The 27151-nt window shown below is 42.5% G+C and overlaps 1 protein-coding gene across 5 annotated transcripts; it reads right to left on the bottom strand.

Moving 5' to 3' along the window:
* Positions 1-1856: 1856 nt before the first annotated feature.
* gatad1 (GATA zinc finger domain containing 1) lies at positions 1857-21927 on the bottom strand. Of its 5 annotated transcripts, none has more exons than XM_069914388.1 (6): positions 21580-21925; positions 16617-16742; positions 13723-13782; positions 12311-12494; positions 10008-10168; positions 1857-2028 (listed from the first exon to the last, which is right to left on the bottom strand). In XM_069914388.1, the coding sequence occupies exons 1-6, from the start codon at positions 21772-21774 to the stop codon at positions 1885-1887; spliced, it is 870 nt and encodes a 289-aa protein (XP_069770489.1). In that variant the 5' UTR covers positions 21775-21925; the 3' UTR covers positions 1857-1884. The 5 variants fall into 5 exon arrangements, with proteins under 5 accessions (XP_069770489.1, XP_069770493.1, XP_069770491.1 ...); XM_069914391.1 differs by lacking the exon at positions 1857-2028 and adding an exon at positions 2039-2887 and having other exon boundaries at positions 21580-21923; XM_069914392.1 differs by lacking the exon at positions 16617-16742 and having other exon boundaries at positions 21580-21927.
* Positions 21928-27151: the final 5224 nt, after the last annotated feature.

Here is a 27151-nt window from a genome sequence, read left to right as displayed (position 1 = left end):
CCGTCCCCAGGCAGCTATGTTGTACAGTCTTTACCTTGACCACCAGGGGCCCGCTTCAGCCATGGGAAACAAACCTGCCCCCTCACCCATCCAATACTACCCTCATACATCAACCCTGGCCTCCCCGGCCACCCCTCCATGCGGCACCACACCAATCACACAGACCCCTGCCACCAGCCCCCCCCACCTCCCCTCCGACCAGTGACCAGGAACCAGTCCTACGATGGTCACAGAGACCCCGGCAGCTGCCATACCGTTTCAACCTGTAAATATTGCATGTGCATAGTGGGTACGATTCCTTGTTACTGCCTCCCCCGGGACAATTTTAAAGAAGAGGGTGAATGTGGTAGTACACCACCGGCCTACTGCAGGGGGACCTGTACCTGCAGGAGTGTAAGGGAACAGGACAACACCTGGCCACTGTCAATCAGTTGGCCTGAAAGGATCAAGCCACACTCGGTTGGGTGTCAATCACCCTCTGTTGATATAAGCCTGTGCTGGCCTCCCAAAGCTCACTCAGAATTACTGCAGCTACAGCCAGCCTGGCTCTGTAGAAGTCTTTGTGGATTAAAGCCTGTTGTACAGTCTTTACCAATTAATGTTGAGGATGGAGCGGAGACAGCCGACAGCATCGAATCCACGCTGCTGAAGATCCAACTGCGCTGGGTAGGTCACATATCCAGAATGGAGGACCATCGCCTTCCCAAGATCGTGTTATTATGGCGAGCTCTCCACTGGCCACTGAGACAGAGGTGCACCAAAGAAGAGGTACAAGGACTGCCTAAAGAAATCTCTTGGTGCCTGCCACATTGACCACCGCCAGTGGGCTGATATCGCCTCAATCCGTGCATCTTGGCGCCTCACAGTTCGGCGGGCAGCAACCTCCTTTGAAGAAGACCGCAGAGCCCACCTCACTGACAAAAGACAAAGGAGGAAAAACCCACACCCAACCCCAACCAACCAATTTTCCCTTGCAACCGCTGCAACTGTGTCTGCCTGTCCCGCATCGGACTTGTCAGCCACAAACGAGCCTGCAGCTGACGTGGACATTTACCCCTCCATAAATCTTCGTCAGCGAAGCCAAGCCAAAGAAGAGACAGTCTTTACCTTGTGTGTGTCTGATTCTGGCTAACAGCGCACCTGCCACATTTTATCTCCTATAAAACATATCTATATACAATAGAAAATATAACATTCTCTCTCTGTCTGCACAGCTTGACCCAGCTGCACCACAAGTCACACAGAGTTCCCAGCAGAATTCCATCCTTTAAGACGACAGTCCGCAGTCCAAAAGGTCAGTCCATGGCCCATCACACATGCCCTTCACAAATCTATGCTGACTGTCCCTAATGTGACCATGACTTCATAAATATGGAAAATTCTATCCTAAAGAATCTTTCCAATTCTTTCCCTACCACTTGGTTGTGATATCAGGAAGACTAAGAAAACCTGATTTAAATTTTAAAAAATTTTAAATTTAGACATACAGCACGATAACAGGCCATTTTGGCCCACAAGTCCATGCTGTCGAATTACCAAAATTCCTGGTACATTTCAAATGTTGGGATGAAACTGAGCCCCTGGAAGAAATCTATGCAGACACGGGGAGAACATACAAACTCCTTACAGACAACATGGGATTCGAACCTGTAAATATCGTAACCTGTAACATCATTGTGCAAACCACTTATATTGCCATGACTTATCTTCTTTCTTTGTTTGGACCATTCACATCTGTGAATTTTTAATTCCAAAATGGTGCTGGATCGTAATGAACTTTTACAATGCCTGGCTAGCATAACATATAAAGTCTTGCACTGCATCTCAATAGATGCGGGAATAAAAGCTCTCATCACTGGAGGGAGAACAAACACTTTTATTAGCTTATAGCTGAGGGTAGGGTCTCACATTATCTTCAGAAAGGTTCTGGGTTGAGGTGGGATACCGGGGTTTCATGTGAGCAGATAGGGCGGGGCCAGCATCAGCAAAACACACTACCAGTGAATCCCTTCCTGCAGAATTTAGGGTCTGTGAATGAAGACAGAAAATATGGGTTCAGAGAAGAAAAAAAGTTAAAAAAATATACAGTTATTTACAAATTTAAGCAGAATGGGGGTCTGGAGATCCTGGTGGAGAGCTTTAGTACCGGGGGGCCTTGGATTCCTTGAGTCTCCTGGTCCCCTTGTGAGGGAGAAGAGGCGGGCTGGGTCTCTGACTCAATGATGGAGGGGGTTGCACTTTCCTCCTGAACCGGATCCCCCGAGGCCCTGACTAGAGGTGGCAAGAATGAGCTCCATGGCTTGCTTGCAGGGCACTTGAGGTAACGGACGCTCTGATTCCTGCAGGTGCCAGGTCCCTGATGGAGATGGTGTCCTCTCTGCCATCCAGATACTCCACATAGGTGTACGTGGGTTTGGTGTGGAGCAGCTTCACCCTTTCCACCAGGGGGTTGGTCTTGCTTCTCCTCACGTGCTTTCTGAGAAGGACTGGACCAAGAGTGGTGAACCAGGTTGGGAGTGTAGTTCCTGATGCCTCCCTTCTTTCAAAATTGAATATGAGCTCGTGAGGAGTAGCGTTGATTGCGGTACATAGTAGCGACCAGATGGAATGGAGCACCATTGGAAGGACTTCCAGCCAGCATAAATCTGGAAGGCCTTTTGAATTCAGGGCCAGTTTGACAGCCTTCCAATTATGCCATTCTCCAGCACGTAGCCAAGGACAGCCAGATGTTTAGTCCTGATCACGCACTTTTTAGAGTTATAAGTGAGGTTCAGGGCTTTTGCCACATGGAGAAAACTCTGGAGGTTGGCGTCATGGTCTTCCAAGGTGTGACCACAGATGGTGACATTATCGAGGAGGTTCAACCCACCATTCTGACCATCTGCCTCTGGAAGATAGAAACCCCATTAGTGATACCGAATTGATAGAGATGACCATTAGCCTCAAATGCTGTATATGGATGGTCCTCAAATCAGATTGGCAGCTAGTGATGAGCAGCTTTCAGGTCGATGGTCAAATAAAACAGATACTGAGTAATATCATTCACCATGTCCAAAATTTGAGGGAGGGGAGTGTGTACTGATTAATACTTTGGCTATAGTCAATTACTAGTTTGGACTTGTTTTCCCCTTTTACCATTACCACTCGCACTCTCCACAGGCTGGTGCTAGGTTTGATGATACCTTCATTGAGCAGATGTTGTGGCTCAGACTTTATGAAATCTCTGTCTGCTCTTGGTAGCAATAGGTTTTCAGTCAGAGAACAGATTCAGGAAGAGAAGTGGGGGGGGGGGGTCGATATTCAATGTGGAGAGGCTGCAGGAGGGTTCTGATTTTAGGGGCCCTCCGTTCTGAACCATTACAGTGGGGAGGGGACCACAATACTCCCAAAGTCATGCTTTTAAGGTGATGCAGGAATTCCAGATCCAACAAAACCAGAGCACACAATTCATCGAGTATATACAGACAAAATTTACAGAATTCCCCCCTTCAAACAACAAATATACAATGTTGTTGAATATGCATAGAATGCGAATGAGATGCAAGGAATATGTGGTAATTGGAAGGATACATCTTTAGTTTGTACTTTTGCACAGTCTGTAAGTTAATGAAGCTTTCAGTAGAGCATGTGTCAATTAGGCATTTAGTTTTTACATTCAGTCATTATGAGTTGCTGAGTTGGTGAGGTCTGTCCTGGTCCAGAACCATTGAGGCTAGGTCCCTGGAGACTCCATACTCCTCACTCAAGTTCCCCCACCGTTCTGGTTTGCCCTGCGTGGGTAAGATGGCATCGACTTTGTGCCAAGGCAAGATGGCCACCCTCCTTCCTCCTCCAATGATGATGGTGCCGAGTTTGAATTTGAGTTGCGGCAAGATGGCCACTGAGCCTTTTCAGTCTGTTTCCTCACTGCCACCCTGTCAGCATGTAGCGCAGCAAGATGGTTCAGGTAAATTCAGGGCAAGTGCCTTTGGGCTGGAATCTGATCCAAGAGCGGTGCAGGCTGTGGAATTCCCCAGGCTTCCCCTTGCACAGCAAACCCTCACCCAATGTCCTTTCTTGCCACAGCTGGAACACACTGAGTCTTTAGCCAGGCAGGGATGTTGGCTCTCGCCGCAGGAAAAGCACTCCCTAGCATGGGAGTGCTCCCTAGCCCAGGAAGCAGTATCCATTAGGGCAGCGGTAGCAGGAGCAGCTGGTCCTTGGAAGAGATCACCTGGGTGAGCGAGCTCGCTGGCTTCGAGGTCGTCGTTCTCGAGCTTGGCCTGTTCCAGCAATTTTGCTAGGTCAACGTGACTAGCCAGGTCCTTCTTACCTGACTTGAGCAGTCACTGCCTCATGTACCTCGAGTGGACTACTGCGACTAGAGTGCCACAGATCTGTTCTTCCTCACGAGCATGGCCCGTAGTCACTTAGTATCTGCACTTCTTGGCAAGCGCCCACAGATCTAGCAGGTAGTCATCGATGGCCTCTCCTGGCCGTTGGTGAGGTAGAGTGAGTCAGTGCCTTGCCAGGACCTCGTTTTGTGCATTCAGGTACTGAGCCTTCAATGCCATCATATGTAGTGCAGTCCCTGAAGACTGCATACCCTTTCGTTCCTACCCTCAAAATTAATGTGGACCTCCTGAGTTCATTGGTGTGGAAGACGTCTCTGGTCGCGTTCAGGTAGGCCTGGAAGCAGTCTAGCCAGTACATGAACTCCTCAGCCACGTCGGGGGACAGAGTGTCTATCAGTAGCATCCCTGGCTTGAGTAGTGCTTTCATCATTTAGGGAATAAGCTAATAAAATTGTAACAAGAATAAAAGCTCTCACAACTGGAGGGAGAACGAATGCTTTTATTAGCTTCTAACTGAGAGTAGGGTCTCACAGTAGTCTTCAGAAGGGTTCTGGGTTTAGGCAGTCAACTGGGATTATATGTGAGCAGAATGGGGCAGAGCCAGCCATCAGCACCTCACAGTATGTTCACTAAACAAAAAAAACTAAAACTGGCCTCTGACCAAAATTATTCTCACACAAAGGAGTCATGGCTGTTAAAAATCAACCTTTTCAACTCCAGGACGTTGCTGTAGCAGTTTAACTTGCCCAACCACCTTCAGCCGTTTTATCTCGTATTTCTGTCATGATGTTTACATTGGGAATGATGCAGAGCTGGGCGGAGAAGTGACATTAATCTGGATAAGTGTGAAGTGATGCATTTTAAATGTTAAAATTTAAATTTAAATTTAGACTAACAGCACGGTAACAGGCCATTTTGGCCACAGGTCTGTGCTGCTCAATTAATTTACCACCCCTGGTACGTCTCAAATGGTGGGAGGAAACTAGAACCCTGGGAAAAACCCATGGGGAGAACATACAAACCCCTTACAGACAACGTGGGATTCAAACCCTGGTCCCGATCACTGCTGCTGTAAAGGTGTTGCGGTGACCACTATGCAAACTGTGCTGCCCGAAGGGGAAGCGCTGCTTAATGGCAGTATTCTTTTTATAAAAAATGTTATTTAATTTCACACATGGATTAAAAATACATAAATTTCTTATTAAAAAAATTAATAGTGATTTAAAAACTGTTTCCGCCTCCCATCCTCCCCCCTCCCCCCAACAGCCCGAGAGAAAAGAAAAAAAAGAAAGAAAAAAGAACATCTGGATAATATTTATAAAAACTTACTAAAACTATCAAATGAAGTCAAACATATCTTAATTTTAAGAAGTCGGAAGATTCAGGTTGGGTGATTACAACTTAATTCCTACAATTTGTAAATATGATTCCCAAATCTTTTGTAAACCTTAAATTTTATTATGTAAATTATATGTAATCTTTTCAAGTGGTATACGACTCCCTAATTCTTTTTTTGGAATATTCTATTTTATTGGAAGATAAAGTTATAACCAGTTACAAAATTAAAACGTTAACAACTATCCAAAAATACATGGTTACATAGAAAAAAAACTATGAAGACTACTAAGAAAACCCTACAAGAATTCCTAATCCCCCCATCCCTATCACCCCCCCCCACTAATCCTAAAATCTACTCCCCCTAAAAAAAAGGAAGAAAAGAAAGTAACAACAACTTAAATCATTCCACCACTTACAATGAAGCTGCACCCATTACCATTCTCAATTTTTCAATTTAAAACAATCCAAGTATGGGCTCCAAATCTTCCTAAATGCATACTTATTCCGTATATTATGTTATTTTCTCCAATGGTATACAGGACCTCATTTCTGAATGCCATCTTTGTAAATTAAGTTCCATCTGATCTTTCCATGAAACCGCTATATACAACTCCCTATTTCAGTATGCCATCTACTCATTCCCAAATACGCACTTGACTCCCAAGTTACTGCCACACATTTTCTAGCTACCACTAGGGTTATTTGAACAAGTTCTTTTTGGTATTTATTTAATTTCAATTTCAATTGTGTCAAAAATATTTCCAAGTAAAATAATATTTGGATCTTGAGGAAACAACTTTTCTAACTCTTTCCAAAAATAAACCCAGTTCTATCTAAAAGGATCTTAATTTTGAACATTCCCATGTAGAATGCAGAAAAGTACCTATTTCTTTATTGCATCTAAAACATTTATCTGAAAAATGAGAATTTAGACCTATTTCATTGTTAAATGCAAATTATAAAACAATATTTAAAGCATTATCAAATAGTGAAATATTAACCTCAATTAATAAATATGGATCAAATTGGATTTGTTCAAAAAGAAATTAGCAGATAATGTAACAAAGTTAAATGAGTATAATACTTTTAGCACAGTTAAGAGGAACCTAGTGTTGTCATTACTTTAGATGCTGAAAAAGTGTTTGATAGACTTGAATGGGATTTTTCAATCAGAATCAACTTATTCCTTTTACAATAAATAATAAACTTTTTGATATTTGGTTTAACAAAGGAATTAAGACAGTAAAACATAATTTTCAAGGTTCAACTTTAATGACATTTGAGTGATTGAAAAGTATGGAATACAGAACAATGGCAGGATTCTTAACAGTGTGGAGAAGAGGGACCATTGGGTCCAAATCCATAGATCTCTAAAAGATACCATGCAGGTTGATAGGGTAGTTAAGAAGGCTGGTCTTCATTGAGTTCAAGAGCCATGAAGTAATGTTGCAGCCCTATAAAACTCTGGTTAGAGCATACTTGGAGTATTGTGCTCAGTCTTATCACTTCATTACCATATGGATGTGGAAGCTTTGGAGAGGGTGCAGCGGAGATTAACCAGGATGTTGCCTAAATTGGAGAATGTGTCTTATGAGGCAGTTATCACAGCTATGGCTATGGGGTGGACAGCCAGCATTTTTCTTTCCCCAAGGCGATAGAAGCAAATACCAGGCCAGGGAAGAAAAGTTTAGGGGAGACGTCAGTGGTAACATTTTTTAAAAATCACGGAAATGGGTGCCTGGAATGCATGGCTGGGGGTGGTGGAGGAGGCTGGTACAATGGGGATATTTAAAAGACTCTTAGATAGGCACATGTATGCAAGAAAAATAAAGGGTGTGAGGTGGGAAAGGTTGATTGTTGAATAGGATTATATAGGTCAGCACAACATCATGGGCCAATACGCATGTACTGTGCTGTATTGTTCGATGCTCAACACGTCAACATGCAGTGTGGCAGTTATTCCAATCCTTAACTGTGCCAGTTAATAGCCTTTTCCAAAAGAAGTTTAAACTCTAATCTTTGTCATTCTACAGCAAATATCACGACCAGGTCCCTCACCATCTATGTCCTAGGCCAGGGAAGAGGGCTTCTTAACTAAGTAAATATTGCAACATAAGATGGGTAGCTCACATCCTTTCCCAAACCCTTTCCATTATCTACAAGACTCAAAAAAGCGTGTAATGGAATATGTTTCTTTTCTAGGTGAACTCCAACCACACTCAGGAGATATCCAGGACAAAACAGTCCTCTTGACAGACACCTCATCCACCATATTCTATTCCTTCCAAAATCAACATCTAGGTCTCAGAAAACACTGCAATTAATGTCAAAATAACTGCTGAAGGAACCTCCAAAACCCTCTATATTTGCTACTTAAAACAAGAGCAGCTGGTGCTTTGCAACAGCATCTACATCAGGTTTCTTGAAACGACACACATAAACTGAATAAATTGATGAAATAAAATGGAGTAAATTATTTATGTGCTGAATGTGAAAAATGTATTGTGTGCAAGCATGCACCATAGATGATATTAAGTTTGAACTGGATTTGGAAATATTCATTGAATATGGATCTAAGTCCTGAAACCCCCTCCCTAATAGAGTACCTTCAGTGGTTCAAGACTTGCTACTATTTTTGCAACCGCAATCAGGGATGGACAATAAATGCAGATCTGCTGGAATGCCCAGTTCATAAACAGAATTTTGAAAATTAATTTTCAAAAATAACAATGACCATTTATAAAGTTATTATTGAATTGTCTTCAACACCTTTACATGGTTTGAGTTCAATAACCATACAATAATGACTCAGCTCTCAATTCTTAATGATAACTTAAAGTACCACTTGGAATATTTTCTTAAATCTGTGACCACTGGTTACTGGGTATTAAAACCTTTAGAATTCATAATTTAAGTTTTACCATGAGGAAAAAAACTTCTCTTGTCCCTTTTCAAATAACGTCTCATATCTCTTGTATCATCTGAGTAAAGCCCCCTTAGCATGATCTAGATTTGACATCCAGAATTAAACAACACTGAGATTTACGCAATGATAATTATCCCAATATTGTTTTTGTAGTTATAAAGCTGAGGATCTACCATACTTTAGAAGTCTCTCCAACTGGTTCTCTACAATTCACCAAATATGGGTGAATATAAAATGCCATGCTCTCAATTCCGTAAATACTTCAACTATTATTCCGATTATTCCCATCACTTTGAAAATGTGCAGCTATCATTGGTTGGAGTACATTGTTTTGGAGCACAAGCAACATATTTCCTACTAACTAAAGTAAACTGAACTAACCATGAAAATAGGAAAAAAACTGATCATATTTCTGACCTTTAAATTTTATTTATCTTTAACTATTAAACACAATATGTACTCTTTCAGTCTCGACAAAGCACAAAAAAAGTTATGGCCACCAAACTCCATCAGAATCTGAAAAGTTTTGGAATTATGTTTCCTTCCAGTTTTATTCTTGCCCAACTACAAAATGATTAAGTCATGATGCTTTAATAAAAGTGATAATTTTATTTAAATAAATTTGCAGCTGTAAATAATAGGACTATATATTGGCCTGATATGCCAAATGTAATGAACATTACCATATGTATATTATTCTCCACAGACAGTTGGCTTACAATACACTATTTATTAATATACAAAACAAGATCCATAATGCAGGATGAGAATCTGTTTACTGAAGAATGTAGTTGGTCCACTTATGTTTGAAGTGGCACAATGTAAAGCTCCACAGAAAAAGCTTAGGAATATTCATCAGGCTGTAGCACCTCATTTATATTACAAAAAAAACCCACACTAAGTTCTCCAATAATTATAGCAGCCTTATGCCAAAATTAGGTTTTGGCCATACTGATTTTCACATACCTGTCAGACATGAAACTGAATTTAAAAAAAACTCCTGGAGGAACTCAGCAGGTCAACCAGCTTCTGCGGAGTCAATATTCCCATGTCAAGACCTTTCACCAGTTCAGATGGCAGGCCATGGCCCGAAAGGCTGACTGTCTCTTTCCCTCCACAGAGATAGCATGACTTGCTGTGGTCCTCCAGAAGTTTATTTTTTGCTCCAGATGCCAGCATCTGCAGTTTCTTGCCTAATTCATGCCTGTAGACACATTCTGAATGTTCAGAGTCTGGGACCAGCAGGGGTTTGAACCCACAAGTCATTCTAATGTACATCATTCAAATTTTAGTGCACAACAGTTAGCTTTTTCATTTTAGCAAGATTTGGAAATACTGGATAAAAAAGTGCACACTTTAATACAAATTGCAAATCGTAGATACAAATAATTTGTAATCTATTCCTTCACCGTTATTGCAGGGGTTGGTCCAACACGGGTCCAGATATAACCTTTCTCAGGTCTGGTTGGAATAACTGGAAAAGGAGTTGATCGTGATTTGAAGTATTCAGAAGGTGCATGACAGATAAACTCAAAGTGTTCCATTTTTCTTGGCAAGTCTTCCTCTGGTCCTGCAAATTAAAGCAAAATGCTCTCATAAATCCGAAAGTAGAATCATTATTGAGATGCAAATAAACACTCAAAGAATGCACTTGAAAAATGTGGATCAGTCAATTAAAAGTACTTTTAAAATATTAACTATAAATTACTGGCACAACTTGAGATCTCATATTAAAGCTATTATGACATTTACATTATGGTGTAATCAATTCCAGAGAACAGATTTGTTCAAAAATAACAAGTTGTGTGCTTCACTGATTTGAAAATTCCTTTTTATGAGAGAAGTACTAAGTCTAACAAGTGTCCTTAATGGATTGTGTACTTTATGAATTTTATTTTCATCAGGCTGCATTCATGTTGAATTCAGCAACTGGAAATACCTTGAGTTTTGAGTCTGTACCTTGAAATATCCAGCTCAATCTGGGATGTGCTTTAAAGTAGCAAAGCATTCGGTATAGCAAGGCATTGTCTGGTAATGGAGACACCAAAACCCCTAAGCATAAAGCAGTGAAAAAGGTAGAGGATACAGCCCAGGACATCACAGGCAAAACCTATATGGAAAGCTAATGTTGGAGAGCAGCAGCAATTATCAAGGATCCACACCACCCTGCACATGCTCTGTTCTCATTGCTACCATTAGGAAGATGGTATGAGTGCCATAAGACTTTTACCACCAGATTCAGGAACAGGTGCAAATGCTCACCATCAGACTCTTCAACAACAAACTCATTTAAGGACTCTTACTTCTACACTTTATTGATTTTTCCTCTCTGTTCTGCATAGTTTGTTTACTTGTCTTTATTTGTTTACACGTGTACTTTGTATGTAGTTTCTTTTGCATTACCAATAAGTGGTAATTCTGCCTCATTCACAGGAAAAAGAATCTCAGGGCTGTATGTGATGTCATGCATGTACTCTGACAATAAATCTGAAAATCACAGGTTTATATATTGTTCAATCTTGCAGTTTTCTGCTAGCTTTGACACAGCAATCACAGCCTGGCTTATCAGACAGTCCTTCAGGATCAAGGATAACTTAATGTTACTTGGACCACAGTTACATTCAGGTCAATTACCCTTGAGGGTACTGATGTTCCAGTCCTGAACTTCATACTTGGGATAAAGTTTGTCTGAGTTGGCAGCAGAACAGTGAGTACCATCACGCTGAGCATGCACACCTTAGGGGTGTGCGCTCAGCCCACTCCTATTCACGCTAGTGACCCATGACTGCAATGTCAGCTCCAGCTCCAACACAGTCATCAAGTTTGCAGACGACACAACACCAGCTGACTTCATCAGCCAAAAAAAAGTTGCAATACAGAGAAGAGGTGGAAAATTGCATGAAATGGTGTAAGAATAACAATGTGGACAAGACAAAGGAGGTAACTGTGGACTTCAGCAGGACCAGGGACAACCGCCCTCCACTATACATTAATAGCTCAGTAGCGGAGAGAGTGGAGAGCATCAATTTCCTCAGAGTCCACATATGAAATGACCTATTACGGACACATAACTCCTCACTTGTTAGGAAGGCGCAAAAGCAACTGCACTTCCTTAGAAGGCTTGATGTGGGCTAGGCTACTGACCACCATTTTGTCAACTTTAGACACATAGCACGGTAACAGGCCATTTTGGCCCACGAGTCCATGTCACCCAATTTGCAACCAATTAATCTCACCCCCAGTACATTTCAAATAGTGGAAGGAAATTGGAGCCTATGGAGAAAATGTAGAAAGTCCTTACAGACAGCATGGGATTTGAATCCTGATTCCGATTGCTGGCACTGTGGAAGTGTTGCGCTTACCGCTACGCCAACCGTGCCGCCCCAGTTCAAGACAACTGGAGAAAAGGCTTAGTTGCACTGACATTAACACACATTCAAATGGAAATGTGCGTATCAGTCAGATGGTGCACGCAAGCAAACACACATGACATATCAATGCCAAACTGAGCATTTTGCAATTCAAGTAGGCTTCTGAATATTGGAAACAGGCAAGGAAGGCACCTTCTTTATACATCATGCTTATCTATGAATCATGGCTATTGTTGCCTTCCTTTGGAATTTATTCAATAAATAATATTGCAATGCTACATTTTAGTTATTTACTTAACAGTCAACCACAATATTGTAAGTATTAACAGCTTTATACATACCAAGTATATACGTTGATGCGTCAAACTGGTCCTTGGAGCTTGCCTGAGTTGGAATAAGCCATGTGATAACTGCACTCTTCTCACAATACTGATCCTGCACAAATCCTCGTATTTGGGCATAGTAAATCTTTTCATCATCTTCATCCACTACAGAGACTATGTCTCCAACCTGGTAATAAATACCCTAAAGCACATTGAAAGAATATGCAACATTAAGTAAAATGAACACTAATGCTTCTTAAAGCTACGCCAATGATGCACAGGGAACTAGATTTTCCTAAATAAGTTTAAGATGTGATTCAGAAGTCAGCAAATCTTGTCTAAGACTACATCTTCAACTTAATTTGGGTTGGAACCCCAGGACAAAATAAGCCTGGGTACTCCGATTCAATCATTCTTCAGTGAGCACACAGTCTAGTTTGGTTTGTATGCTCTTTTCATGGCTAAATGCACAACTCTATAATACACATTTAGACTCGTAGATTAGCTGATGAGAATCTATGAAATCACATTTACCATGCGTTATTGGTACACTGAGAATGATCACTTTATGTTCACTTTATTCCTTGGAGCGTAGAAGATTGAGGGGCGATTTGAGAGAGGTATTTAAAATTATGAGGGAAACAGATAGAGTAAATGTGGATAGCCTTTTTCCATTGAGAGTGGGGGAAGATTCAAACGAGGACATAGAGCAAGACTGCTTTTCAGGCACCATCCAACCAGGATCTCGATCTCCATCTTGTATTCTATCGCGTCACTTCCAGTTATTCGGCCAACACTGGTGGTGTCGTCAGTAAATCTAAATTGAGTTGGAACTGAACATGGCTACGCAGTCATAGGTGTATAAGGAAGAGTGAGGGACTAAGCACACAGCCTTAGGGTGCCTCTGTGTTGATGTTCAGCATGGAGGAGGTGATGTTACAATTCTGGACTGATTTAGTTCTGCCAATGAGGAAGTCAAGGATCCAGTAGCAGAGGGATGGACGATGGCCATACGTCTTGCTAGCATGATGATGTTGAACATCAAGTTGTCATCAATGAACAACATGTAGATAATTGTGTGGACTAGGTGATCTAATGCAGAGTGGACGGTCTGCGGGCTGGCATCTCCTGTTGACCTGCTGTGATGATAAGTGGATCTAGGTCCTTACAGAGATAGGAGTTAATTTGCTCCATAGCTAAGCTCTCAAAGCACTTCATTACAGTAGACATCAGTGCCACCAGTTAATCGTCTTTATCTACAACTTAGAGTGGTATGTGGCATAATGCAGTACACAAATCACATCAATTATACATAACTTCTGGTATGAACATGTCCATTGATTAAAAAAATAACTTTTTCCAAATGAGATAGAGGACTAGTAAAACAGTTTTCTAATAAATGAAACTGCATATCTCTGAAAAATTCTTACCCCATAGAAAATCGATTCAGATGTGATTATTGTGGACACAGACTCCGGTGCTTTAATTGGCTGAAAAATATAAGTGTCTTTCGTAATTCAAAACCAGCATTTGAAAAGACTTGAAACTGAAGCTTAAGGTTTAAAGAATGCATATGACAAAGAGAATTTATTGCATGTGCAACTATTTATTCAAGGATGCACCATCTTTCTTAACATGCAAATTATTCCTACTTTTAATTATGCAAGAGCAAAAATTCTAGTTTTATGTGTAAACATGTAAAATACAATAAAAAGTTCTCTAGTAACTAGCATTTCTCTTTAAATTCTGACAGTTAACAGGTTGTTTCTTAAATTTACTGTTACATTTCTCAGATCCAAAAGTAAAATATTTAACCTTGTGACTGAGATTACATGTTAATGTCAGGACAGCAGAGAACTGCATAACGTTAGTTTGGCAACAGGTAGAGTATTGTGTGCTTTTCTGGTCACCAGACTATAAAAGAATGCGACAACTACATAAAGGGTATAGAGGGGATTTTCTAGAATGTTGCTGAAACCAGAGAAATGTGGCTGTGAGAAATTGACCTGGCTGGAGCTATTTTCTTCAGAGTAATTAAATGAGTTTTTCAAGCTTTGTTGGGACCAAGGTAAACTGCCTCAGGATCTTCGTGATGCCACCATCATCACCCTGTACAAAAACAAAGGCGAGAAATCAGACTGCTCAAACTACAGGGGAATCACGTTGCTCTCCATTGCAGGCAAAATCTTCGCTAGGATTCTACTAAATAGAATAATACCTAGTGTCGCCGAGAATATTCTCCCAAAATCACAGTGCGGCTTTCGCGCAAACAGAGGAACCACTGACATGGTCTTTGCCCTCAGACAGCTCCAAGAAAAGTGCAGAGAACAAAACAAAGGACTCTACATCACCTTTGTTGACCTCACCAAAGCCTTCGACACCGTGAGCAGGAAAGGGCTTTGGCAAATACTAGAGCGCATCGGATGTCCCCCAAAGTTCCTCAACATGATTATCCAACTGCACGAAAATCAACAAGGTCGGGTCAGATACAGCAATGAGCTCTCTGAACCCTTCTCCATTAACAATGGCGTGAAGCAAGGCTGTGTTCTCGCACCAACCCTCTTTTCAATCTTCTTCAGCATGATGCTGAACCAAGCCATGAAAGACCCCAACAATGAAGACGCTGTTTACATCCGGTACCGCACGGATGGCAGTCTCTTCAATCTGAGGCGCCTGCAAGCTCACACCAAGACACAAGAGAAACTTGTCCGTGAACTACTCTTTGCAGATGATGCCGCTTTAGTTGCCCATTCAGAGCCAGCTCTTCAGCGCTTGACGTCCTGCTTTGCGGAAACTGCCAAAATGTTTGGCCTGGAAGTCAGCCTGAAGAAAACTGAGGTCCTCCATCAGCCAGCTCCCCACCATGACTACCAGCCCCCCCACATCTCCATCGGGCACACAAAACTCAAAACGGTCAACCAGTTTACCTATCTCGGCTGCACCATTTCATCAGATGCAAGGATCGACAATGAGATAGACAACAGACTCGCCAAGGCAAATAGCGCCTTTGGAAGACTACACAAAAGAGTCTGGAAAAACAACCAACTGAAAAACCTCACAAAGATAAGCGTATACAGAGCCGTTGTCACACCCACACTCCTGTTCGGCTCCGAATCATGGGTCCTCTACCGGCACCACCTACGGCTCCTAGAACGCTTCCACCAGCGTTGTCTCCGCTCCATCCTCAACATCCATTGGAGCGCTTACACCCCTAACGTCGAAGTACTCGAGATGGCAGAGGTCGACAGCATCGAGTCCACGCTGCTGAAGATCCAGCTGCGCTGGATGGGTCACGTCTCCAGAATGGAGGACCATCGCCTTCCCAAGATCGTATTATATGGCGAGCTCTCCACTGGCCACCGTGACAGAGGTGCACCAAAGAAAAGGTACAAGGACTGCCTAAAGAAATCTCTTGGTGCCTGCCACATTGACCACCGCCAGTGGGCTGATAACGCCTCAAACCGTGCATCTTGGCGCCTCACAGTTTGGCGGGCAGCAACCTCCTTTGAAGAAGACCGCAGAGCCCACCTCACTGACAAAAGGCAAAGGAGGAAAAACCCAACACCCAACCCCAACCAACCAATTTTCCCTTGCAACCGCTGCAATCGTGTCTGCCTGTCCCGCATCGGACTTGTCAGCCACAAACGAGCCTGCAGCTGACGTGGACTTTTTACCCCCTCCATAAATCTTCGTCCGCGAAGCCAAGCCAAAGAAAAGAAAGAAAAAAGAATTAAATAAAAACAAGAAATTCAATGGAGGGATATGAGAGGCTTAGAAAGGGTGAACAGTCTAAATACATTTGCATGTATTAAACTTCTATTATGCCACACTGCTCTGCTCTTTGTGAATTGCCTATTAAATGATATGACGTTAAATAGAGCAGCATAGCTTACATTTAATCTACAGTTTTGTTTCTATCAACTAGCTCATGAGAAATAAGGGTGAAACTTTTAAAAAAATAAACCAATTAAATATATTTAAGAGCCATGACTGTCAGTAAGTTTTCTAGAAACCCAGTAGAACACAATCACTGAATATATCAAATGCATGCATTTGAACATAATAGACCACCATGCACTTTCAGGCTCTTTTACCTTCTGCATTTAATAAAAAGGATACCAGAAAATCAGGATAGAGATTTAAAGAACAAAGGACATTGATTATTATGAATGCTAGATATGAGAATTGCTATAAAAAGACATAAATTATATAATGCCCCATAGCCAAATTGAGTCAAATAATTACACTATAGATTGAACTAATTTTTTCCTCCCATCTCCAAAAGATTTAAATTTTCAAAAACTGTACCTTTAACCCATCTTACATTTTTTAATTTGAATATATGCCTACGGCCCTTTCCTTTGGTAGAAACTTTCTTCTCAGTTGGAGGCATGGACCTATATTTTGTGTTACGTAATCTTGCAGACCGCCTATGAATTTCTTGTTTTGCCTGTTAAAATATAAAGGAGAAATGAGATTAAATGTAAAAGGCATATGTACAGTAAAAGTGTTGCCAGAGGAAATATTAGTGCAATCATGGAGGAAGAGGACATGCCTCAGGTACCAAACTAGAACTAGATGAATCTTTATCAAGATGATGATGCTTCAGAAGTCTTATTAAGGATCTGAATTTGATGTCATGAACAGGTCACTAAATTCTTTTTGTTACGGCAGCATCACAGTGTAAATATTGCTATAAATTACATTTCAAAATAAATAAATAGTGCAAGAAAATTGGAGAAAGTAAGGTAGTGTTTGTGGTTTATTATCTATTCAGAAATGAGGGGAAGAAGCTGTCCTTGTGCCGCTGAGTGCTCGTCTTCAGGCTCCTGTACCTTTTTCCTGATGGTAGCAGTGAGAAGAGGGCATGGCCTGGATGGTGGGGGGGTCCTTGAGGATACATGCTGCTTTCTTAAGACACGTCTCTTATAGATGTCCTCGATGGAGTGAAGTCTAATGCTAAAGATGTAACTGGCCGAGTTAACAACTCTCTTGAGTTTTTTTCCTGTCCTATGCATTGGCACCTCTATACCAGTGAGTGATGCAACCAGACAGAATGTTGGATGTGCTAAAAGCTGACAAAAAAGGTACACTGGAAAGGCTAGTTCCAGTTACCTGGCACAGATGGAATACCTGTGATGCTGCCAAAGGAAATAAGGGAAGGAATTACAAAGGTCCTGATCATAATCTTCCAAACAGTAGTGACTAATAAATGGAAAATTCCAAATGTTACATCCTTGTTCAAGAAGAGGGTGTGCTTATAAACCCAGTATTGACAGATCTGTCAGTCTAATCTTGCTGGTTAAATTCTAGAAACAATACCTTTGATAGAATTAGCAATCATTTGGATAAGTGTAGATTAATTACAGTCTATCAGCATGAAACTTTACAGGAAATCATATCGTTAACTTGAGCTTTAGTGAAGTAACACAGGTTGATAAAGGAAATGCAGTTTTTGAGATTTTTATTGACTTCTACTAGGCATTTAATAAAATGTTATAGAACAGTTTTCATCCTGGGATTGGAGGCTGTGAAATAAAAGTAAATTGGTGAAGTAACACCAAATAACAGGAAACAGTACAGAAAGATTATTTTATGGACTTGAAAGAAGCACCATTTCTGAGGACTCAGTACCAAGACCACTACCGCAAAATATATTAATGATATGGTCCTTCAGAAACAGGACACAGGTTCTGTGTTGTATTCAGAGTCAGTCTGACACCACAGACTGTTCAGCCCAACTCATCCTACTGACCAAGTTGGCATTCTGGGCTAGTCCCTTTTGCCTGCATTTGGTCCATATCCTTCCAAGCCCTTCCAATCCACAACCCTCTCCATCTGTTTCCAGAGAACCTGGGATTAGTCTCACTCTGACTGGATTTGGATGGGAAAATGAGGAGGAATAGTGAACTGAGGTGCAGGTAATAGAGAATGCTATTGACCAAATGAGTGGAGAGGTGGCAAGTAAAATGCAAAATATAATATTTGGTGGAATGAACGAGAGGAGGCAATATAGCCTAAATTCTAAAAGGGGTATCTAGAAATCTCAGGGTATATGTGCATGTTTTGTTTAAAGTGGCAAGGGAGGTTGAGAGTGGATTAAAAAAGTACACAGAAGTCTGTTCTTTATTGAGAGGCATGGATTTCAAAAGCAGGAAAGTCTGAATGAACTTTAATTACACAGTGGTTAAATCACAATTGCAGTACTGAATCCAGATCACAACACTCCCCGATGTAATACGTGAAGACTGTCAACATAGCACAATTTGCTGTCCAAACAGAATACATGATTTCAATTAATGGAAGTGGTTTTCCAGACTTCAGATCTTTCTTTGTTATTCTGTGAAAAGTCTCATCTATGCTTTTGATATTACCTCAGGAAACTCTGAACAAAGAAACACTTCATGGCTTAAAGCTTTGTTTTAAACTAATCTGACAGCACCAACAAAAGTCATTCCAAAGCACATGGATGGTTCTCAGAACAAAAGCTTTTCACCTTGAGTGGGCTACAGAGGGAAGGAAAATACATCATTCTTATATCTCTTCAAATCCAATAAATTCTGCAGGAAAAACAAGTATTTGCGTTTCATAAGAGCAGGTCAATTCACAACCATATTGTTTACAATGACAGAGCAGGCAATCTGTACCTACCTATAAGACTACAAGAACTTTTTGGAAACATATTGCAAAAAAAAAATTCTCTATTGACTTCGCTCCTCCCACCCAGTCTCCTGAAAAGATACCATCTGATTTTCTTAATTTATCCATCTCTGCAGCATTTTTAAAAACACAGAAATGCCAGAGGAGCTCAGTAGGTCTAGCAGCATCTATAGGAGGTAAAGATTATAACCTATGATTTGAGCTTGAGCCCTTCTACAAGGTATGAGTAAAAGGCAGGTGGGGAAACTAAGGTAGGGAAACAGAGGGGTGGCAAAAGAGTAGTGGAAACAGACAGGTGGAAACAGAGGGTTGGAAACAGAGGTGTAGAAATAATAGGCAGGAATGAGGAAAAGGCACAGAGAGGAGCACAGACCAGATCGTGTGGGGGGGTGCTGGAGGAAAGGAAAAATAAGGATGGAAGGAAAGGGGAGGGGCTAACAGAAAATGGAGGTTGACATTAATGTCATCTGGTTGGAGGGTGCCCAAATAGAATACTACGTGTTGTTCCTCTAATTTGCGAGCAGTCTCAGTCTGGCAGTGCATGAGACCATGATCCAACATGCTGGCATAGGAATAGAGTGGGGTCAGTGCACCAGACCACAACAGCACCACCGTGGCTGCAGGTTTGATGGTGAGGTTGGGACTAGTGCGAAGAGACTGAAGGGCAAGTAGTCTGAGGGGCTGAGATTAGAATAAGTGAGGGAAATAGTAGTCGAGATAGTTAACAGTGGCACTTGAAAATATAAAGGTCCATCGCAGGCAGAAACCTGAAAAGAGGTGTCCAGGAGGAGGAAGATTTAAGGCAGGAAAAGGGGTCTGTGGTGGGGGTGGAGAATCCTGGTTGTAACAACGGGCAACAAGGACAGGATTCACCTTGTCCTCACCTGCCACGCCACCAGTCAAGCTCCTCTGCTACGACTTTTGTTCTCAAGAAGAGGCTTTCCACTGCAGTATATCGGAAATGTCTTCTTTGGTTGATGGAGCCCTCACTCACATTTCCTCATCTCCCAGACTTCTGGTCTCAACCCCTCTCCGTCTAGACAGTAGAGAGTTCCATTAGTCCTCACCTTTCATTCTTCATCATTTCCACAACTGCAAAGGAATCACACCATCATATTTTCCCTTCCATCACTTTCCACTTCTGCAGGAACCACTCTCTTGCGACTCCCTGGTTCTTTCAACCCTACCTTCCCAACATAAGGTACTTTCTCCTGCAACTGTAGGAAAAGTTGCAGCTGTCCCTACACCTCCTCCCTCACCATCATCCAGGAGTACAAACAGCCCTTCCAATTCAAACAAATATTCACCTGCATCTCCTCCAGCCTTGTCTATTGCATTTGTGGCTTTCAATGTGGCCTCCTCTACATAGGTAGCTGTTTTGTGGAAAGTAATGGGCTTTACTCCTGAAGAAGGGCTTAGGCCTGAAATGTTAACTACCTTTTACTTTCTATGGTGTTGCATTATCTGCTGAGTTTATCCAACACTTTTGTGTATTGTGCTTTGTGCAACATCTACACTATGCCTGCAATGGCCAACCTGATTTCCCATCTGCATGCAATTTCCACTTGCCTTTCCAATAAGGGCCTCAATCCTCAGCGTTTCCCAGTATCAAGAACTGGAGAAACTCAGGCCATGCTATATCCACAGGAAGTAAATATTAAATTTCCCAATTTCAGGGAACCCATACCATCTCTTTTCTCCTACCTCCCTCCATCACACAGTTGTTCTTCTCCTCCCCCTCAGTTGCATCTGCCCATCATCCCTCCCTTGTTCACATATGGGGAGAAAATGACTCTGTGTATATTCAAGAGGGAAATGTTTGTGTGTATTTTGGTTAAGATAGTTCATAGTGTGAAAAATAAAAAATTCTAAAAAAAACAACTGGCAGGTCCCTCAATTCGACTCCCTCCTTGTCACCGTAGACATCCAACCTCTGTACACCTCAATGCTCCATAACCAAACATTTCCAAGCCCTACATTTCTTTATCAACAACTGACCCAGCCAGTCATTCTCCACCTCCACCCTCCTCTGCCTAGCAAAACTTGATTTCACCTTCAATAACTTCCCATTTGACTCATCCCACTGAGGGAACCCATAAGTCGGAGAAACATGCCGAATTTTCTCCATCCAGATGGCATTAACATAGTCTTCTCCAGTTTCCACTAGGCTATTCTCCTGTCTCCCTCTCTTTCCCACCCTTCCACCCCCTTTCCTCCAGCTCCCCACCCCTTTCCATCTCCATTCAGAGAACTATTCCTTCCCAGCATTTTTCTCTTCTGCCCTCTCACCCATATCCACCTATGACCCCCTTACCTGTTGACCTCTGGTCCTCTGCCAACCTTTTTATTCAGGCCCAAAACGTTTTTGTTTTGTTTCTACACCTTTGCTTCCTATAAATGCTGCGTGACCTGCTGAGTTTCTCCAGTAATTTTGTGCATTGCACCACACTGACAATCTTTATCCCTTTGTAAAACGGATCCATTCTTGGGCAAAACACTCCCTCAACTTAAAACAACATCTATCAAGTTCCTTGAACGCCTGGTGAAGCAGCAGGGCTCCCAGACTGCCCTCCAGCTCTGCTGGGCAAGTACTATTTCTTTGGACGCCTGCTCTGGGCATCGCTCACCTGCTTCCCGCCGCCGCCGCCGCCGCCGTTACTCTGTTGTGCGGGCGGCGTGGCTCCGGGAGCCGAGGCCGAGCCGGGTGCGGAGCTTTTCCCGGCGCAGTTGTTGCAGACGATCTCGCCCTGGCTGCTCTTCCTCCACATGGCCGACGAGTTGGCCTTGCACACGCTGCACGATGGCTTCAAGCCCAGCGGCATCTTCACTCTGTGGTCCGGACGGCCCTCAAACCGCGGAGCCTCAGCACCAAGCTCAGCTCTTGCCCAGCGGAAGCCTGAGCCCCTTCGAGCTCCAGGTGCGGGAGCATCCCCAACCCTGGCCAACGGGCGGACCGGCAAGGAGCGCCCTCCGCAGGCCGGGAGGACTAGCGGAGAGTACAGTCTTTCAACCCCTTGGATTTCTTCCGGATCCAGGGACTCTATTCAGAAGCACGTGCATGGGCTGAAACCTTTTTGTCCGGTGTGTGCAACCATCCACTGTTGGTGCTGCCTCATATACACTTGCAAAACGTGGTAGTTCAATTGACTTCATTGCTAACTTCCACTCTTCTCTTAAAGTTTTACTTGAACTGTTTCTGACACCTCGCGCCCCTTTATGGACTTCTTTGTCTTCATCTCAGCATACAAATTACCTACAAACATTTATTACAAACCAACCAATTCCCACAGCTCTCCTGATTATACCTCTTCTAAGGATGCTATCACTTTCTTCCAATGCGCCTGTTCCCATCATAAATTTCCCAAGCAAACTTTATTTTTTAAGTAACGTGGCTTCCCTTCTTTGGCTTGGCTTCGCGGACGAAGATTTATGGAGGGGGTAATGTCCACGTCAGCTGCAGGCTCGTTTGTGGCTGACAAGTCCGATGCGGGACAGGCAGACACGGTGGGCTCTGCGGTCTTCTTCAAAGGAGGTTGCTGCCCGCCGAACTGTGAGGCGCCAAGATGCACGGTTTGAGGCGATATCAGCCCACTGGCGGTGGTCAATATGGCAGGCACCAAGAGATTTCTTTAGGCAGACTTATACTGTCATTACCTACATCTCTTACATTTCATTCCATCTCTCTGCTGAGAGGGAGGGGGAGGGAGGGAGAGAGACTGAAAATACTCAGCAGGTATCTGTGGATAAAGAAAGAACATTAATATTTCTGGTTAATAGGCGAAGGAAACTTAGAAATGCAACTACTTTAAGCTGCAGAAACAAGCTGGGAGGCAGTTAACATCATTAAAGGGAAAGGTTGGATACAAAGGGAAATGGAATGAAACAGGTGGTTATATTGATGAAAGGAGCTGAGAAAGGGATGCCATCTATAATATCAGGTGTAATAATATTGAATATACAAAATCCATGCAAATATTAAAAGTTGAAAACAAAAACAGAAAATACAAGAAACACTCAGGTCCAACATTCTCGTGCTTTTGTTTCAAAAAATGTTGAAATTATGCATTTATGTATGAATAACAAAATTCAGCAAGCAAGTGGAGTTAATAATTAAGATGGTGTTTTGTCTTTTATTGCAAGTGGTTGAGTTCAGAAATAGAGAATTGCTTCAATTGTACAGGAGGTTGGTGAGGCTATACCTAGTGTACAGTGGAGAGTTTTTAATCCCCTTTTAAGATATAGTAGCATCAGGAGAAATCCAGAGAATATTCACTCAACAAATTCCTGTGCTGAAGGGACAAATCATCTTCAACAGATGAAGATGTTGTTTTAAGAGGAAATGTCAAACAGACCAATCTTGTATCTGTTGAAGTTTTTATTTTTTTTAAAAAAAGGCTCCAAAAGTAACCCTGCAAATAGGCCAGTGAGCCAGATATCAGTAGTGGGCTAGTTAATGGAATGTGTTCTAAGAGATCGGGTATACAGTATCTGGATAGCCAAGGACTGATTAGGAATAGCTAACATGGCTACGTGTATTGTAGGTTGTATTTAGCTAATCTTATTGAGATTTTAAATTCAGACATACAGCATGGTACACCCAATTAACCTACAACCCCTGCAATGTTTTGAACAATGAGAGGAAATCGGATCCCCTGGGGAATACCCATGCAGACACGGAGAATGTACAAACACCTTACAGACAGCAGGGGATCGCTGGCACTGTAAAGGCACTGCACGAACTGCTACGCCAACTATGCCATGAGGAGGTTACCAGGAATATTGATGAAGAAAAGGTTGTAGATGTTGTCTACATGGACTTAATGTCCCAAATGGGAGGTTAGTCAGGAAGGTTGAGATGCTCAGTATTCATGATGAAATAGTAAGCTGGATTCAACATTGACAATACAGGAGAAGCCAGAGAGTGGTGGTGGATGATTGCTTCACATACTGGAGCTCTGTGATTAGTGATGCGCCTCAGGGATTGATGCTGGGACCATTGATGTTTGTCATCGATATCAATGAGCTGGATGATAATGTAGTAAATTGGATCAGCAATTTCCTTTTCTAACTCATCCAACCCCACACAAAAAATCTTCTTGTAATATTTTATTTATCATTTTAAATATATTTAACAATCAACAATCATACCAAATACAAAACATCAAGAGAACCCCTCCCTCCACCCCCTCCCCTTTATACATCCTATTAAACATAGAAAGAATGAAGAAAAAGAAACAAAAAAGGCATCCTATTGTCAGTGTGTGCAGTAAAACATATGAAGACACAATAATACCATAGTGTTAAAATCATTACAGAGGTCTACTGGCTAGCTGGTAGCAATCATAACCTTACATCGGCACCAGTGAGGTACCTATATGCTCTAAATAAGGCTGCCAGATTTTTAGGTAGGTTTTATATCCCTGAGATTGTATGTGACCTTTTCAAGTGGGATGCCGCTATCCATGGGAGTCAGATATCCATGTTTCTCCTATGCAATTCCTGGCCACACACAAGGCAATTTCTGTGAATTTAATTTGAGAATTAGTTAGTGATCTACCAACTGTGGTAAAGTTCCCTAGAAGACAAAACTCTGGGTCTTCTGGGAAGGTGACTCCTGTGATCTTGGTTAGGGTGTCACCTTTGTGCAAAGCCAGATAGAATGTAAGGAGGAACCAACATCTATATCACACCTAAAACACATCTCTAATAATTCAGGGTTATATTGATGTAATTTCTTTGTGGTGAGGTACAGTTGATGGAGAAAATTATAATGGACCAATCTATACCTGGCATTGATAGTAGCCCAAGCTTCCTTGACACAGATCTGATCAGAGTTGTTCGTCAATTGTTGTGTCTAAGTAGGACTCCCATCTAACTCTAGATTTATGCAAACCTGGCTTTGGGCTCTCACTCATTAATAAAAAGTACATTTTAGAAATAAATTAATATACATTTCCTTCATGGAGTATGTAGATCAGTCACTGTGCTCATATCCTTTATATCCGGGTTACTGGGTTCTGGGGATTCTTTATGTTGGTGCACAGCAGCGGCCATGTTCTGTTACTTTGTATCCTTGATGTATATAGTTAATAAACTGGGTTTGAAGTTAATCCATTTGGTTTCATTTATCTAAACTCACAACATGGTGTCAGAAGTGAGATGTCCCTGACTTTTCAAGGTTAATATTTTTCATCTGGGATTTTTTTTTGAGCGTGGACAACTAAGCCAGTCATGACAGCACAGCTAAACGGTGAATATGGCAGATGCATTCCAGAGCCCCAACCCACTTATCTTTGATGCTAACATCACTGAAAACTGGCGAATCTTTGAACAAGAATATGATATTTTCATTGCAGCAAAACACTCTGACAAACCTGCCCATACTCGAGCATACATTCTCCTCAATCTAGCGGGGCTGGAGGCCATTGAACGTGAACGTCTTTCGTGTACTCGGGAGAAGTGAGAGATCTTGGTGAGAGTAGACCAATGCTCATTCCCGTGGAATCCAAAGAGGATCCTGAGTACCTCAAGAGAAAATTTAGAGGGATGTACAACCCTCAAACCAATGTTACTATGGAAGGACACAAGTTCAACACACATCAGAAAGCTGATGAGACAATTGACTCATACGTCAGTGATTTAATAAAAGCAAAAAGCTGCAGTTTTGGAGTTCTCTGTGAGGAACATATTCGAGATAGACTAGTCTGAGGTATTAATAATGACAATATGAGAAACCCAGCTCAGCGCGGACATTGGCGACTTCAGGGGTTTCTACGAGGCTCTAAAGGCTGTGTACGGCCCCTCACCCCAAGTCCAAAGCCCGCTGCGCAGCTCAGACGGCAAAGTCCTCCTCAGCGACAAGATCTCCATCCTCAACCGATGGTCAGAACACTTCCAATCACTTTTCAGTGCCAACTGCTCAGTCCAAGATTCCGCCCTGCTCCAGCTCCCTCAACAGCCCCTAAGGCTAGAGCTGGATGAGGTTCCCACCCTGGATGAGACATATAAGGCAATCGAACAACTGAAAAGTGGCAAAGCAGCAGGTATGGATGGAATCCCCCCAGAAGTCTGGAAGGCTGGCGGCAAAACTCTGCATGCCAAACTGCATGAGTTTTTCAAGCTTTGTTGGGACCAAGGTAAACTGCCTCAGGATCTTCGTGATGCCACCATCATCACCCTGTACAAAAACAAAGGCGAGAAATCAGACTGCTCAAACTACAGGGGAATCACGTTGCTCTCCATTGCAGGCAAAATCTTCGCTAGGATTCTACTAAATAGAATAATACCTAGTGTCGCCGAGAATATTCTCCCAGAATCACAGTGCGGCTTTCGCGCAAACAGAGGAACTACTGACATGGTCTTTGCCCTCAGACAGCTCCAAGAAAAATGCAGAGAACAAAACAAAGGACTCTACATCACCTTTGTTGACCTCACCAAAGCCTTCGACACCGTGAGCAGGAAAGGGCTTTGGCAAATACTAGAGCGCATCGGATGTCCCCCAAAGTTCCTCAACATGATTATCCAACTGCACGAAAATCAACAAGGTCGGATCAGATACAGCAATGAGCTCTCTGAACCCTTCTCCATTAACAATGGCGTGAAGCAAGGCTGTGTTCTGGCACCAACCCTCTTTTCAATCTTCTTCAGCATGATGCTGAACCAAGCCATGAAAGACCCCAACAATGAAGACGCTGTTTACATCCGGTACCGCACGGATGGCAGTCTCTTCAATCTGAGGCGCCTGCAAGCTCACACCAAGACACAAGAGAAACTTGTCCGTGAACTACTCTTTGCAGACGATGCCGCTTTAGTTGCCCATTCAGAGCCAGCTCTTCAGCGCTTGATGTCCTGCTTTGCGGAAACTGCCAAAATGTTTGGCCTGGAAGTCAGCCTGAAGAAAACTGAGGTCCTCCATCAGCCAGCACCCCACCATGACTACCAGCCCCCCCACATCTCCATCGGGCACACAAAACTCAAAACTGTCAACCAGTTTACCTATCTCGGCTGCACCATTTCATCAGATGCAAGGATCGACAATGAGATAGACAACAGACTCGCCAAGGCAAATAGCGCCTTTGGAAGACTACACAAAAGAGTCTGGAAAAACAACCAACTGAAAAACCTCACAAAGATAAGCGTATACAGAGCCGTTGTCATACCCACACTCCTGTTCGGCTCCGAATCATGGGTCCTCTACCG

The sequence above is a fragment of the Narcine bancroftii genome, chromosome 1, assembly GCF_036971445.1.
Source record: "Narcine bancroftii isolate sNarBan1 chromosome 1, sNarBan1.hap1, whole genome shotgun sequence".
NCBI lineage: Eukaryota > Metazoa > Chordata > Chondrichthyes > Torpediniformes > Narcinidae > Narcine > Narcine bancroftii.
Note: the sequence above shows the minus strand (reverse complement) of the source record. Positions and strands in the feature narration are given on the sequence as shown.

Excerpts from the sequence above, each read along its gene's own strand:
- gatad1 (XM_069914388.1), bottom strand. The coding sequence starts at position 21,774 with ATGCCGCTGGGCTTGAAGCCATCGTGCAGCGTGTGCAAGGCCAACTCG. Across the intron at positions 13,783-16,616 it reads ATATATTCAAATTAAAAAAT|CCAATTAAAGCACCGGAGTC; the intron begins GTAAGATGGGTT and ends TATATTTTTCAG. Across the intron at positions 12,495-13,722 it reads CTGAATCGATTTTCTATGGG|GGTATTTATTACCAGGTTGG; the intron begins GTAAGAATTTTT and ends AATGTGCTTTAG.